General features: G+C 32.8%; 1 protein-coding gene across 1 annotated transcript; it reads right to left on the minus strand.

Annotated features, from left to right (window-relative positions):
- Positions 1-6,711: 6,711 nt before the first annotated feature.
- LOC132067688 (ethylene-responsive transcription factor ERF034-like) lies at positions 6,712-8,232 on the minus strand. Its single transcript, XM_059460989.1, has one exon. The coding sequence runs from the start codon at positions 8,158-8,160 to the stop codon at positions 6,925-6,927; it is 1,236 nt and encodes a 411-aa protein (XP_059316972.1). The 5' UTR covers positions 8,161-8,232; the 3' UTR covers positions 6,712-6,924.
- Positions 8,233-15,892: the final 7,660 nt, after the last annotated feature.

Raw genomic sequence — 15,892 nt, forward strand, 5'->3', positions numbered from 1 at the left:
TAAACCAATCCTAGAATAGGAAAGGTTCAACTAAGTCATTCCTTTTAACCTATTGGATGAAGTTGAGGTGGTTCATTCCCTTGTTTTGACGTTTAACACTTCAATAACTATATTGGGAAAACATTGTTGTTAGCCATGAAACAAGAAGCCCAATTTATGTTCAAAGAATTAGTAAAGCTCATGATTTAGTTTATTTATTTTCCAAGGTGTTGAGAAACGATTTATTTCACTTGATTATTTGTGATTTTCCGGCCTTAGCAAAAATCCATGCATTGATAAGGTTAGTTGTTTGTCTTCTTTGATTTTAAATAAGGTAGAATTATCAATATGTCATTTTTAGTTTGAGATGGTTTGGCGGTACCATTTGTATCGTAGGGTGCCACGATAGTTAAAGATTCATCATGCTTAGGATCTAAGAGTCTTGAAAGGGCTGCTGATTCTTTCATTTTTCTAAAGATAGGATGTTTATTGGTTGATAAGGGTTGAATGTAAAACATAGGATTATAAAATTAATACACTAAGAGGTTTAGCCCTCTAGCTTTTGTAGCATGTTCAAAAATTGCGTATACATGTTTGACTTTATTTTGTGTATCTCTCTTTGGTGCCTATTCTCTTTTAAGAAATATGGGATGAAGTTTTAAAGTTTAGAGTCTTAAGGCAACACGTATATCTCAAGGATTCTTAAAAAGGGGACTTCTTTTAAAGTTCTGATTATCAAATTCAGAGTCTTCTCTGTTTTGTCAAGTATTGCATCATATATCACTTAGAAATTATTCTTTTGAAGTCCGAATGATTTGTGAAATATGTATTTAGTCTTGTGTTTGTTAACAATAATCATGATTAGAGTGCTATAATCGTGATGCACTTTCTTCTCCGCCATTTGCAAATAGGCAAAAATGATTGTTCCAACCTAGATGTGTTATGTATCGAGAAAACAAGTTCTATAGTTAGAATCATTACAGTGTTGAGTACCATATCTATGCAGTATGTCATGTTCAGAATTTCCCTTAAGTCTTTAACTTTAAGTTCAGTAGTTGCTTAATGATCACATGCTAGCCCCTATTGATGGACTGCCTAGTTTAGTTGTTGTGTTTATAAGAAGACATGTCCAGTGAGTTTACTATGCATGTTCCTTACTCTTTGAGATGTTTCATTATTGAGTTGCATTTAAGTAATAGTCACCTCTAGATTGTTGGAAGACAAGAGTTATGGCATCTCTTGTGAAGCCTCATCTAAGGGTCTTAAATAATCAATTGAATAAAGATTAATAGTTCGGACATTACACCACTTGATGTAAAATTATTGACGTATTTGCTTATTTTGAAATCGAATGTTTGGTATTGAGATTCATAACTAAGGCTCGAGAAATTTGCTAGAACTTACCGATCAAGTCACAATTCTAATCTTTTTCTTGCTTCTTATTGATGTACATGTACGTACGTGTGGGAGTATCTTTGGAGTTATAGTAAATCCGCCTACTATCGAAGAATCAATAGTTGTATTCTTTGTTCGAGCAGGTTCTCTCATTCGCGTCTCGAGTCTCCGTCCTTCCTCTTTTCAAAATTTCCCACCTTTGTATCAGTTTATATATGTTGTTTATATCATTCGACTAACATTTTATGAACTTGCGATTTGTACATATTGGGTTTGTATAAACCAATTGAGGATGATGGTAAATTTAGCCACTATTTTTCCCTCTCCTCTTTGGATAATTAATCTTGGTCTAGGCGTGTTAAAATGATAATCGCCAAAATTTTTAGCTAATGTACTTTCGTGTTAAAAAATGATTTCCGGACTAAAGGAAATTAACTACAAAATCCTTTTTTGAGTTTATTGCTAATCGAACTAACGTTTCTTTTTAAAACCTTTTTAAGTGAGCGATTTAAATAGGGGTTTCAAAGGATAAGATGCGTATTTTTATGAGTAATCATTTTCTATTTTATGCCAACATATTGAACAGGTTAGATTCATTAAATTTAAATGAGGAAATTATATTAGCACATAGTGGCTCAAGTATTTTACGAAAGCAAGGTAAATATCTCACTTTATATACACTCATACATATATATACTATTCTATTTTCCATAATTCCTTTAATCGTCTTTTCATCATGCGTATATTTATATATTATTTCCGTACAACACGAAAAAAAAAACTATTTTTGAATGATTATATGCCATCTGTCATAGGATATAAATATCGTACATATACATTATTTTTTTTTCTTTCTTCTAAAAAAATATGCATTTCTAATACTCTCGTTTTATGCTATTGTATACAAAAATACATCATGAATATATACATATATATGTTTACATCTCATGTAGTAATTACGTTAATAATCCTACACATGTACCATTTTCATATACATGTATATCACATATACTATCTAATTCTTTTACATCACATATGTACACTAATATCCTATAAAAAAATATACACCTGCTTATTCTACATTAAACATACTATTCTAAACGTTATATATATTTTCTCACGCATACATCGTCATTATCTACTTTTACAAATGTGCATTTATTCACATAACATAATCAATGGATCCGCTTTTCTTTTTACAAGTCATTTGGAGGAATAGTTTCTTTTCATGCTTTTTAAAAAACAGTAATAATAAATGATAAATAATCCCCCTCTAGTGTTAATTAATCTAAGTTTAAAGGTCCCTGTTGGGGATGCTTAACACCTTCCACTCGAAATAAAACCCTTACAGTAGAATCTCACTTTCAAAGACTAAAAATGAAGTTTACATTTTTACGAATGGTTTCAATATTTTCCTAAAATTAGGTGGCGACTCTGAAAAGCTTACAAAACCAGAGGAAACATAGTCATAAGTTGTGAACTAGTTTTAATCCGTTAAAAATGGGGCATGACAAGTGGTGGTGGCACATCTCGCGGTGGTGGTGGAAGATCAACTCAAGGGCATTAATTGATGAATGTTTTTTAAGTTTTTTTTTTACTTTGATGATTGTATTTTAAAAAGTTTGGGTTTCTTATTAATGAACAAGTTTAAGTATTTTCATCTACTCAAGGTTATGAATGATGCAATTTAATTAATTTTTTTTTTTTGTATGAATGCTGCCATTTTGACTAACTTTTGATTAATTATTAATGAACAAGTTTAAGTATTCGTAAAGAACTTCAAGCTAATGGCACCGAGCCTTCAAACGAAAATGGCGTTCGAGCACTTTTCAACCACTAAAACGGCCATCCGAACTTTTGTGTATCCTTGATGTATTTATCCTACCTTATTAATCGCACAAAAATAAGTAGGGTTCTATATAAAATATTGAAGTTTCGGGGTCCCGAAGCATGATTAATCTATGGTCAAAGAACATTAAAAAGTGGATTTAAGATACGGAAAGAAATATACCCTACGGGTTAAATAATAAGGGCCAAAATAAGAAAAAAAAAAAAAAAAAGAGGCACACTATGATGTGGCGCAAAGTGAATTCATCCATTACCCCTCTTTTTCCTTCTATGGCTAACGGAGCCATCCCCGTTATCTCCACCTTCATCATTTAGAGAGCCACCGCATCAACCTTTGCCAATAAATTATTACGCTAAAGGTAGTTTGGTTTTTACATTTTTTTATATTTGTTGATAAAAAAAAAACAAGGTTTCACGGTAATTGTGCTTTGGTTCAAAACTAATTTTTTAATTAAATAAAGGGATGATTTTTGGTTCCCAAAAAAAGGAGAAGACTCCGGGTATGGTGGGGTATTCGATTTGTTGGATTTAAAATAATTAGATGGGTCTAATATTTAATTAAACAAAAAATAAAAAAGGGCTGGCCGTTGAGATCGTGCCACGTGTTCAGTTGAAAGTGGCCATTAGACACAGGGGTATACACAAAACTTTTTTGAGATGGTACAGGGTTATATATGACCCTTTTCCGTAAAAATTAAGGAATAAACAGTCCCACAACTATCAACAATTGTTCTCGACGAAGCTTTTTCATGCTGCTGGTTCATATAATCTTTTCCTTTTCCTTTTCCTTTTTAGTTTTTTCCCTTACCAAAATGATTTTTACTTTTCTTGTACAATTGCATATTTATTACTCCCTTCATTTTATTATATAATTTTTTACGGCCAGGTGGAAAATTAAAATAATTTTATAATAGACTTAAGAAATTATAAAATCATAGTTTCGGTTTTCAGGTGTATGAGGTTATTACAAATCAGACATATTGTATTATTTTTTGTACAAATAGGAGATAAGAATGGGATAAAAAAAGAAAATGACATTTAAACCAACCATCTCATGAACCACAATGAAAAGGTCACCACCAAGTCAAGTCTTTCTTCTAGAGCTCAGTTTTCTTGGTCTTCTACTTTTCTTTTTGTTGATTGGTTGGGTGGTAGGGTTAGAATAATAGAGAAAGAAGATAGAAGATTGGAGGGTTTTAAGTGGAATTAGGACTTAAACTAAGGTGTTGTTTGGTTTATGAACAAGTTATACATGGATAAATAATGTAGAGATTGTAATACAAAAATAAGTAATATAAAATTTGAAATGCATGAATTAGTAAGACGAAACTATTTATCATTATCTATTTCATTTGATGTGTTAAAAATTAGCATACGATGTATAACCGAAATATGTGTTTACTTTTTAAACAAAATAAGAGTTTGTGCGCTATTTGAGCGTTAATTTTGTCACTGATACATGTTTGCTAATATTCATACATATTCCACGGCCAAATGGCCTCTAATCACCCGAAATAATCGGCTATTACACGACTCATTAACTCTGCCGTAATGTGGGTACCTATTATGGTATGTGGACGCACCCCTACAATACAAAGCCACCATGCTCTCCCAACTCACTTAAAGGATGTTGATTAATTCTATTATTGCCAATAAATTTCTTCCACGTTTTTGCTCTATGTTGAAATATCTCTGTGAATGATATTCTGATCTAAATAGTCTTAGTTTTGCTAAATGGTATTAAGAACTAGCTAGAAGCTATCGCTTTGAGTCGGAGCACTAAAAGAAAAGGATCAAAAAAATAATGATATAGGAACCACAAGAACCACCTACGAGTAAAGAGATGAAGTCATCCCGCAAAATAATACACAGATTTCTGTAGAACTAATGCAGATATTGTTTATGAGGAAAATAAAACAAAGTAACCAATATTTTATTAATAATGAGAGTTTGTCTATGGAGATTAGATCTTCTCATGAGACCAACCAAACGACCGCTAGATCTCTGTTTTCTAAATCTAACTATTTTCATTCTGAAAATAAATATGTCAACAGGAAATCTACACTCTCTTTACTAACAAACTCTTATGAAGTAGGGAGCAAAATGGCAAATTTCATCAAAACGAAGAGACCCTAATTAACACAAACTACAAACGAAGAGACAAGGACTCAAATTTCGATTGGAGGAACAAACTCTTTGCTATGATAAAGTAAGAAGTTTGAACCTATATTGTTAAGGTCTCCCCATATATACCGCACTTGTATTAGATCCTTCAAATATTCATTACTTTTGGAGAATTCATCACGTACCCGTCGATATTTGAAGAGTCACCATAATCTATCTACTACAATATTGCCAATTCTAGCCCACGTTTGTCGCTGATACATGTATTGCTAATATTCACATACATATTCCACGGCTGACACAAATGGCCCCAAATCACCCGAAATAATTGGCTATTACACGGCTCAGTAATTCTTCCGTAAATGTCGGTACCTATTATGGTATGTGGGCGCACACCTACAACACAAAGCCACCATGCTCTCCCAACTCACTTAAAGGATCTTGATTAATTCTATTGTTGCCAATAAATTTCTTCCACATTTGATTTAGCTCTATGTTGAAATATCTTTGTGAATGACATTCTGAGCTAAATAGTCTTAGTATTTGTTAAATGCACTAAAAGAAAAGGATCGAAAAAAACAATGATATAGGAACCACGAGAACCCTCTACGAGTAAAGAGATGAAGTCACCCCGAAAGATAATACACAAATTCCCATATAATTTAATGCATATATAGTTTACGAGAAAATAAAACAAAGTAATCAATATTGTATTAACAATAAGAGTTTGTGTATGGAGATCAGACCTTCTCATGAGACCAACCAAACGACCCCTAAATCTCTGTTTTCTTGATATCCATCCACCTTTTTTCAATCTGAAAATAAATGTCAAAAGGAGTTCTATAGTCCCTTTTACTACCAAACTCTTATGAAGTGGGGAGCAATTACAAATGGCAAATTTCATCAAAATGAAGAGGCCATTATAATAACAAAATCTACAAACAACGAGACAAAGAACTCAAATTTTGATTGGAGGAACAAATTTACATTGCAGCCATCACGGTTTGAACCTATATTGTTAATGCTCTGCTCATATATACCGCACTCGTATTAGATCTTTCAAATATTCATTACTTTTGGAGAATTCGTCACGTATGTCGATATATTTGAAGAGTCACCGTAATCTATCCATTAGAATACTGTCTATTCTAGTCCACTCATTTCATTTAAGACATGAAATTGAAATCTTTTCTTTTGATTTCGTTAATAGCTAAGAACTCAAAGTCAAGTTTCATTTAAATTAGTGTATAAGTAATCGTTTTGACGGACTATTTTCACGTAAATGATACGTAGAAAAGCAGATAATAAATCTTTGGCATGTAATTTCAATGAACAAATATTAGATGATCTCGAATCAAATCAATATCATGAAACATAAGTTTTAACCATCAATAAGAGAATCCATAATATATGAGCAAGCAATAACTCTTTTTAATTTCCTCAATCTCATAAACACTTATTCCTTCACAAGCTATTCATTGACTTGCAATTGCTACTGACATATTCACAAATAGGCCTAAATATCTAAACTTGCTGCAAGTTTTAAAAACATGAGTAAATAATGGAACTATAGTTATCTCAAACAGAAATACTAAGATCATCCAATTTGCTAAATTCACCTAACAAAAACCCATAATTATCAACAACTGGAACCCCCAATTTCATTGAAAATTTAACCTCTTTATCCTCTGAAATTTGCACCCAATGTCCCATCCATAGTTCGTCTTCACTTTTTAGCCCATCTTTTTCCTCAACTCCATTTGATGAATCCGAGGTCTGAGAATTAACCATTAATGCAGGTTCACTAGAAGACGACCCAAAATCAGATTTTGCAGAAATAGCCTCTTTGACTTTTTCATTTTTAGCCTTCTCCAATTGCTCATCAAACTCATTCGATGAATCTAAATTCTGAGAATCAACCATTAATGGTGGATGACTAGAGGAAGAACCAAGTTCAGATTTTGCAGAAATAGCCTTTTTCACTTTTGCATTTTTGGCCTTCTTCAACTTCTCCTCAAACTCAAATTTCTTAGATTGATAAACTTGAGAAGCTTCTTCAGCAGTATTAAAAGTACCCAACCAAATTCTTTTCTTGGTAAATGGGTCTTTAATTTCAGTAACAAATTTTCCTGATTTTCTCTTTCTAACCATAGGAGGCAATTTTTCAGAAAAGTGATCAAAACTTAAAGACTTTCTTTTTTTGAATGAATCAGACTTCTGAGAATCAACCATTAATGACAAATCACCAGAACAAGACCCAGCTTTTGCAGAAGTAGCCTTTTTCACTTCTGCATTTTTAGCCAATTTCATTTTTTCCTCAAACTCACTTTTGAGTGAAAATCGAGTCTTTACCTTTGATGAATCAACCATTAATGGAGGATCACTAGAAGAAGACCCAATTTCAGATTTTGCAGAAATAGCCTTTTTCGCTATTACACTTTTAGCCATCTTCATTTTTTCCTCAAACTCAAGTTTCTTGGATTGATAAACATGAGAAGCTTCTTCAGCAGTATTAAAAGTACCCAACCAAATCCTTTTCTTGGTAAATGGGTCTTTAATTTCAGTAACAAATTTTCCTGATTTTCTCTTTCTAACCATAGGAGGCAATTTTCCAGAAAACTGGTCAAAATTTAAAGGTTGCATTTTTAGCTTTTCTTGAAGAATCTCATGAACAATGAACTTGGGTTTTTTTTCTTGTTCATCATCTGAAGATGATTCTGTAGCATATGGGTCTGAGATTTTTACTTTTATTTTTCTCTGAAATTTGGTTTCTTGATTTTCATCTATAAAGTCTTGTTTCGTTGGAGATTTCATGGTGACAGAGTGAAAAAATAGGTGTGTGAGATGAGATGAGAAGACGAATAGATTATATGTCCGAGGAAAATAAAAAAGTTCTGGATTATATTTGTAAGGGGAAAGAAAAGGTCAAATTATGTCTAATTTTGAGAAATTAGTGATGCATGGTGTGGAAAGTTTGCCTTAAAAGATTATTTTTTGAAAGTTTGCCTTAAAAGATTATTATTACTCATCCTTTCATTATTAGTCTGACCCAAAAAATATCACATTTCTATGATTAAAAATAATTTAATTTTAAAATTTTACTTTTACAATCTTAATGAAATTATTTATAGCCATATAAATATCTAACATTTGTTTTATACGACAAATTTCAAAAATCTTCTTTTGTCTTCTTAAACTTTGTGACAAGTCAAACAGTTTCATATAAATTAAGAAGGAAGTATAATTTTAATAATTTATATGGATTTTTTTTAGTTTGATCATGCATTTTATGATTTTTATCTCTATTTTTTTATAATCTCTGAAATACTTTATTCTATAACACAATTTTTAATTTTATTTTCGTCCATGGTCCTTTTGTAAAAGTCCTTTAAAATTTTATATTTTTATGAAAAATTTAAGAATATTTCAGTCATTTTAACTGAAAGAGTATTTATTAGTTCTTTTTATCAATTGCACTAATTTCAGATTATCTGATTCAATACTTGTAATAAAAAACGCAGTTGCTTAGTTATAAAATCAACTTCAAAGTCTAAAAGTCTTATAAACACTTGATAATTATCAAATACTTTTAATAAGTTAAACCCGATTATAGCTTTTGATTTATTTTGACTTATAAGCACTTGAATTGTAAATTATTTGATACTTAAAATGCATAAATAAATCAAAATGTATTTATTAGTTAGTTTGATCAACTTATAATTTTAGCCAATCACCCTTTAAAGTGTATCATATATGCCTTTTACTTTTGGGAAAACCATACAAAATACTCCAAAGATGTAAAATATTTATCCGAGTACTCTCTCGCCAAAAACTCTTCCTTCATAATACCATCGCAGTATATTCATATATCATGATTGTATCATTGAGGACTAATAGAAGGACTGAAGCAGACCTACATGATACAATCTCAGTACATTTATCTACCACGATGGTATTACAGATGACTTATGAGTGTTTCATTAAAGGACTGAAGCAGTACTTTATGATATCATCAAATATATGGATATAAGATGTTGGTATCATACTTTTGGGAGCATTTCAGGTAAATTATTTGACGGCATGAAAGTAAAGGGATAAGAGCGTGCATTCAGGGGAGCGACGTTCTTTCCCCTTTACTTTTTACCAGCTCTTGCTCTCAAATTTTATCATGCAAGTTAATGATGGCAAGTTTAGCCCATGAAAATATAATCCATCCAACATGTTCATATTTGGCCGGGTCATTAACCGCTCGTTTTGACTCTCCTAATTTAGCTCATCTAAAAGTTGATTTGATATTTTGCCCAAATTGATCTAGGAGAAATTTTGTAAAAATATTTTCAAAAATATATATTCTTTTTGTTTGATATATTATATATATAGATACTTAACCAAATAAGAAGAAGAAGAAGAAGAAGAAGAAGAAGAAGAAAAAGTAAAAAGATAAAAATTCATATGAATTGGCAGATTGAATTATGACCCGTTTATTAGCTCATTTTAATCCCAACTCCAAGTAGCTTTTTGGTGGCTCAAATAATCCATATATTTATTAACAATTTAACATAACACCCGGTAAGTAAAGGACACATGATATTTACGTGGAAACCACCCGGCTCAAAAGGTGATAAAAATCACGACCTATAGGCCTGTATCATATATGCCTTTTACTTTTGGGAAAACAATACAAAATACTCCTAAAATGTAAAATATTTATCCGAGTACCACCTCGCCCAAAACCCTTCCTTCATAATACCATCGTAGTATATTCATATATCATTGAGGACTAATAGAAGGACTGAAGCAGCCCTACATGATACCATCTCGGTATATTTATCTATCACGATGGTATTACGGATGATTTGTGAGTGTCTCATTGAAGGACTGAAGCAGTCCTTCATGATACCATCAAATATATGTATATAAGATGTTGGCATCATAATTTTTGGGGCATATGAGGTAAATAATTTGACGGCATGAAAGTAAAAGGGTAAGAGCAGGTAATTATTTTATTTTTCAGGAGAGTGACGTTCTTTCCCCTTTACTTTTTACCAGCTCTTGCTCTCAAATTTTATCATGCAAGTTAATGATGGCAAGGTTAGCCCATGAAAATATAATTCATCCAACTTGTTCATATTTGGCCAGGTCATTAACCGCTCGTTTTGACTCTCCTAATATAGCCCATCTAAAAGTTGACTTGATATTTAGCTCAAATTGATCTAGGAGAAATTTTGTAAAAATATTTTCAAAAATTTATATTCTTTTTGTTTGATATATATATATATATATATATATATATATATATATATATATATATACTTAACCAAATAATAAGAAAAAAAGAGTAAAAAGATTAAAAAAAAAAAAAAATCATATGAATTGGCGATTGAGTTATGACCCGTTTATTAGCTCATTTTAATCCCAACTCCAAGTAGCTTTTTGGTGGCTCAAATAATCCACATATTTATTAACATAACACCGCCCAAATCCAGTGCAACTCTCTCATTTGACACCTTCAATAATTACCATTTTATAAGTGAAACACACGGGTCAAAAAGAGACTTTGACTATGTGAAATATTTCTTCCATCTTTATAATCGATCAAGGAGACTTCTAAGTCCACGGAAAAAGAAAAAGAGAAATTTACAAGACCAGGCAGGAAGTTTCACAGTTCCAGATTTTTCTCATTGGATGATTGATAAGTCCACGTAAAACCAAAAAGGAGAAGACTTCTAAGTCCTTAAAGAAAATCTTTTTTAAAGAAAATACAGTTTTGATTCTTCTATGATGTAATTTTGCGTTTCTTAATCGGACATTAAATTTTCTATTGTGAGCATGTTTGTAATGATAATAACATTTTTCAGAAAACAAGTTTGGTATTTGATTACGAAAAAATATCTTTCAAGGAAAATATTTTTACCAAATAGAAAAAAAATGATTTCCCTAATTTCTTGGCCAAAAGTCATTTTAAATTTGTTTTCTTTTATTTCTTTTTCTCTTTTAATAGTAACGTTTATGTCATAATTAGTTTGCTTGACATAAACGTATAAAATACTTATAAAAAGGAAAAAAGGAAAGACTAGCTACTTTTCCACAGTGATGATATTTTAGAATTTAAAAGAAATTACTCAAATTTTCATATTAGTAAATTGTTAGGTTGCACAACCTACTTCCTATCCTATGCGTACCTTATTTTTGCATATAGGATGGAACACGCCTCTCTACAAGTTCTATGCTAATTGTCTTGCGGAATTTAATCAACAGGTAAGTAAAGGACACGTGATATTACATGGAAACCACCCGGCTCAAAAGGTGATAAAAATCACAACCTACAGACCTGTAGGATTTCCCCAACAACTTCACTACAACAATGAGCCAACTGCGAGTAACAAATTACAACCTCTATAATCTAACCCTTAAACCTCACCCAGCCTCTGACTAACAAGCTATCTCCAAGTAGTAAACTTCCGACTTGGAGTTACAATGGTTTGTATTTACTTTTATGCTTCTATGAAAGCTGATAAAGATACAACTCTATAAACCAAATCTAATACACAAATCTAGACTTCGGAACTAGAAAACATTATTTAGTAAAACAGCTCCATCGATCCTTCTCTGCGTAATAGGGACGCTACCCCGGATTCTTGAATATGCTAGATATAGCTCTTGATAGCACAATATTCTGAACTCTCTCTTTGTGGGTGCACAAACTTCTTCTTGGAAAGACCTGGGTAGTTATAACAATGAAGCTCTGCAGGTTGGTTAACACAAAATCCTTTCCTAGTCGGTCAATGACATGTAATAAGGTTTGTGTAGTATTTGGATTCTTTCCTTGTTGAGTCCGCTCCTTGTACGTGTAGGAGGCTTACTAATCCCTACTAATATGGTAAGGAATCTTTCATACTTGACAGCCAAATTCTTTCCATAAATTTGCAAATCCTAGTTATTGTAGGACTTACCCTGGAACGAGTGCAGAACCAAAGTGACTAAAAAAAAGACTTGAACCAAAATACCCCAGAAGAAAAAAAAAGGTACAAAAGTACCTTTAACGCAGTAAAATACTGCATTAAAGGAGCTCCCAGTTTTTTTTTTTGTTAAACTCTCTTTGGTTTACATTTCACACTTTTTTACGTACTTTAGCCATAGACTAATCATGCTTCGGGATTCCGGTTCAATATTTTATATAGAACCCGACTTATTTTTGTACGATTAATAAGCTAGGCTCAATACATCAAGGATACGCAAAACTTCTGATTGTCGTTTTAGTGGTTGAAAATTGCTAGAAATCCATATTTGTTTGAAGGTAGTCAAAATTGCATCATTCATAACAATATGAAAAAACTTAAACTTGTTCATTAATAACAAACCCAAACTTGTTAAAATACAATCATCAAAGAAAAAAAAACTTAAAATACATTCATCAATTCATGCTCTTGAGTCAATGCAAAACTAAACATACTAATATTCTTCAAATTAACAACATCATCATAAATTAAACATATAACTAAAATCACAATATTCTTAATCATCATCAGAATTGAAGTCTTCAATATCGTCCTCAGATAAATATCTTGGGTTTCTTAAGACAGATCTTCTTTCTGTAGATGCTAGTATGCTACCGGTTGATGATGTTTGTTCTTCAGCCAACTTGACCATGTAAAATCTACAACATCGTGCTAGCATTCAGTTGTTCTCTTTTCTAATCCTTTGCACTACAACTTCGCAAGAATCTTGATCAGTTCGAGGCATGCTTAATGAAAATTTTGTTGGGATTGGAGCGTTGAGATTTTCTAAGTCACAAACAAGACGTTGTGATTTGGTGTACCAATATGCCCATTCGCGACGTAAACCACAATAATATTCACGTACATCTCAATATTTCAGCTCGCAAAAATCGTCATTACGCTCTATGAAAAGGTTGGGCTTAAAATCGTCTAGCACGAATTCACTGTTATCGGTTGAGGAATCACCGGAATAGTTGCTTTTATTTGAGTTGTCATCACCACTGCTATTCGAATCCTTTGAAAAAAATACCGACCCATCTACATTTCTACTATTCGACATTGTATTTTTGGTAAATAGTAAGTAGCAAAAGGCTACTTATATAGGTATCAAACTCAATAGGTTGTGGGGTTATGACTATGACCTTACCAACTTGATTTAATACAGTACAACTATTAACAATATCATGGGGAATCATCGTCATCGAACATCTCACAGTCCGAATCCCACTTGGAGCTGAATCTGACGTAACCATATTGACCATATTCTACCCTGAGGCAACGTATTTTTATCCGATTGTTCACTTCGCAAAAACGGTTAAGAGAAAAATTCAACTCTTGTGGAGTGCTACGAGGCATTAACATAGCACGATTTTTTGGACGTTTAAGCCCTAATGACCTCAAATTTTGTTCTAGTGCTGCAGCCTCCCTAACACGCCAATTCCACTCGTCTGTCATTATACTGTTATAACGTTGTTGTATCTCTCGTTTAGGTTATTCGAGTATTCAAAATCTTCACCCAATTTCCATGTCCTACCCATTTCTTTCAATATGTCTCCTGGAGAGAACGTTGTGAACTTGTAATATGACTAATATCTCCAAATTGGTTAAAAAATGACATAATAACTCAATTTTGTGTGGTTGGTAGTTATTCGTCAATTACGTTATCTAACACTCGCTAGCATCAAACGTGTGCATTGTGTTGCCAATCATGTTGGTGTATAACACAAATTTTAGATGCATTATGACGTTTTTCTGTATGACAACTTCGATTGACAACACACTACACTAATTGACAACACGAGGCATGCGTCTTCCCAGCTTTAGGGCAGTAATTTACTACGTTATGTTAGAATAACGCGGTAAATTCAGGCATTATGCTAGCATGCTCGCATAACGCAACAAATTCATGCGTTATGCAACACTGCACTGAATGACACCACGATCCGTACTTGATTTGACTTGATGTAATGCTGCAGGACACATCGCATGCGTTATATGATACAAACGCATTCAAACCTTATATAATACGGATTCTGGATGAAAGGAAAACACAATTTCTAAGTTTCATCCAATTTCTGCATTTTATCCAATTTCTAAGTTTCATCCAAATTCTGCATTTTGTACTCCTAAATTAGTCAAAAACTGGAAGAAGTTTCAACTATTAGGGTTTCTTTATTCTGGGACAGAGAAATTATATTCGAGGATAATAGTTTGCATTATGACTCTCTCCCAAAATATCATGTTAAGTTTTCACTAAACTTAAATATTCAAAACTACTCCAAGCCTTGTATAGTAAACTAAAAGTGAGTAGGGGAGATTTTGATTTAACTATAAATACAAGATATTCAGTATCATTTAATCCGCAAGGGGTAGTTAGTTATAGACGGTGGCATATTATAGACGATGATTCTTTGACGGATTATTTGAAGGCGCCTTACGATTAAAGGGAATGTATAATTTTAAACGTCCTTGAGATGTACGTAGAGAAGGTCCCCATTAATCGTGTTGAAGTCATGGCTACAACTCCTCGGGAAGCCCGAAATAGACCTCGTCGGGAAGCCATGTCTAGAATTCAGGCTGAACTCACTGAAGCGGACCTACTCATGAACACAATTACCCTGACATGAGTACTTATGGAGGCATTTTGAGGATTCAATGCCTCTGAAAAGTTTAAGTCGGCAATTTGATGAGCAGTATCATTATTATTATTATGTGTAGTAGCATATGTTTATTACTTGAATGCTACTAATGATGTTGATTATATCTTTTAGGGGTTATACACCTGATATGGATCATATCGGACAGTCCTCTCAATCGGGATGGATGAATCAGGTTGGAACATCCTCAGCCTATCCAACTACTCAAAACGATGGTCCTTCCTCAAGTTTCGGTGCAGTTGATTACTATCGGTACGTCTACTTTTTTAACGTCAATAGTATTATTTCATGTTTAGTATTAAAATACCCTAGTTTCTTATGTGAGGTCGTTGCACCAAATTATAGGAAAAGACCTGCTCTGGATGGTGTGGATAATCCGAATTATATAGATACATCATCGAGTGATAGTGAGGAAATACCTAATGCGGAGGAAAATGAAGATCAAGAAAGTGAGGATGAGATTGAGGTTGGTACTAATCCCTAAGATCAAGTAGAACTATTGCAAGACATGATGAATAGTCCGGCACACCAGGAAGAACTGAATTCACAGCACCCATTTAACCAGCAAGAGCCTATGCCGCAAAGTCAATTTCAACATCAAGAGTCGACCCCGGTTCAAGGGCATTCTGATGAGATCCCCTATCTTGATTATCTTCAAGATTGCCCTGATACCTTTGTCTTTACTAGGGATGGTGATCATATTAGGCAAAGTTTGTGGAAAAAGCCAGTGGATCTTGTAAAATAGATGATTCATATTGAATACAATTGAGATTATTAGGCGGGCGGATGAGGAAGCCTTCCTCTGGTTGAATATAATTAATAAAAATAAATGGACCTTACACTAGGATGAAGGTAGGCGATGGGGGATGCTGACAACAAACAGCTCTGAGT

The sequence above is a fragment of the Lycium ferocissimum genome, chromosome 8 (assembly GCF_029784015.1).
Source record: "Lycium ferocissimum isolate CSIRO_LF1 chromosome 8, AGI_CSIRO_Lferr_CH_V1, whole genome shotgun sequence".
NCBI classification, from domain to species: Eukaryota; Viridiplantae; Streptophyta; class Magnoliopsida; order Solanales; family Solanaceae; genus Lycium; species Lycium ferocissimum.

What these genes read in the sequence shown, in the direction of transcription:
- LOC132067688 (XM_059460989.1), bottom strand. Translation starts at nt 8,160, where the DNA reads ATGAAATCTCCAACGAAACAAGACTTTATAGATGAAAATCAAGAAACC.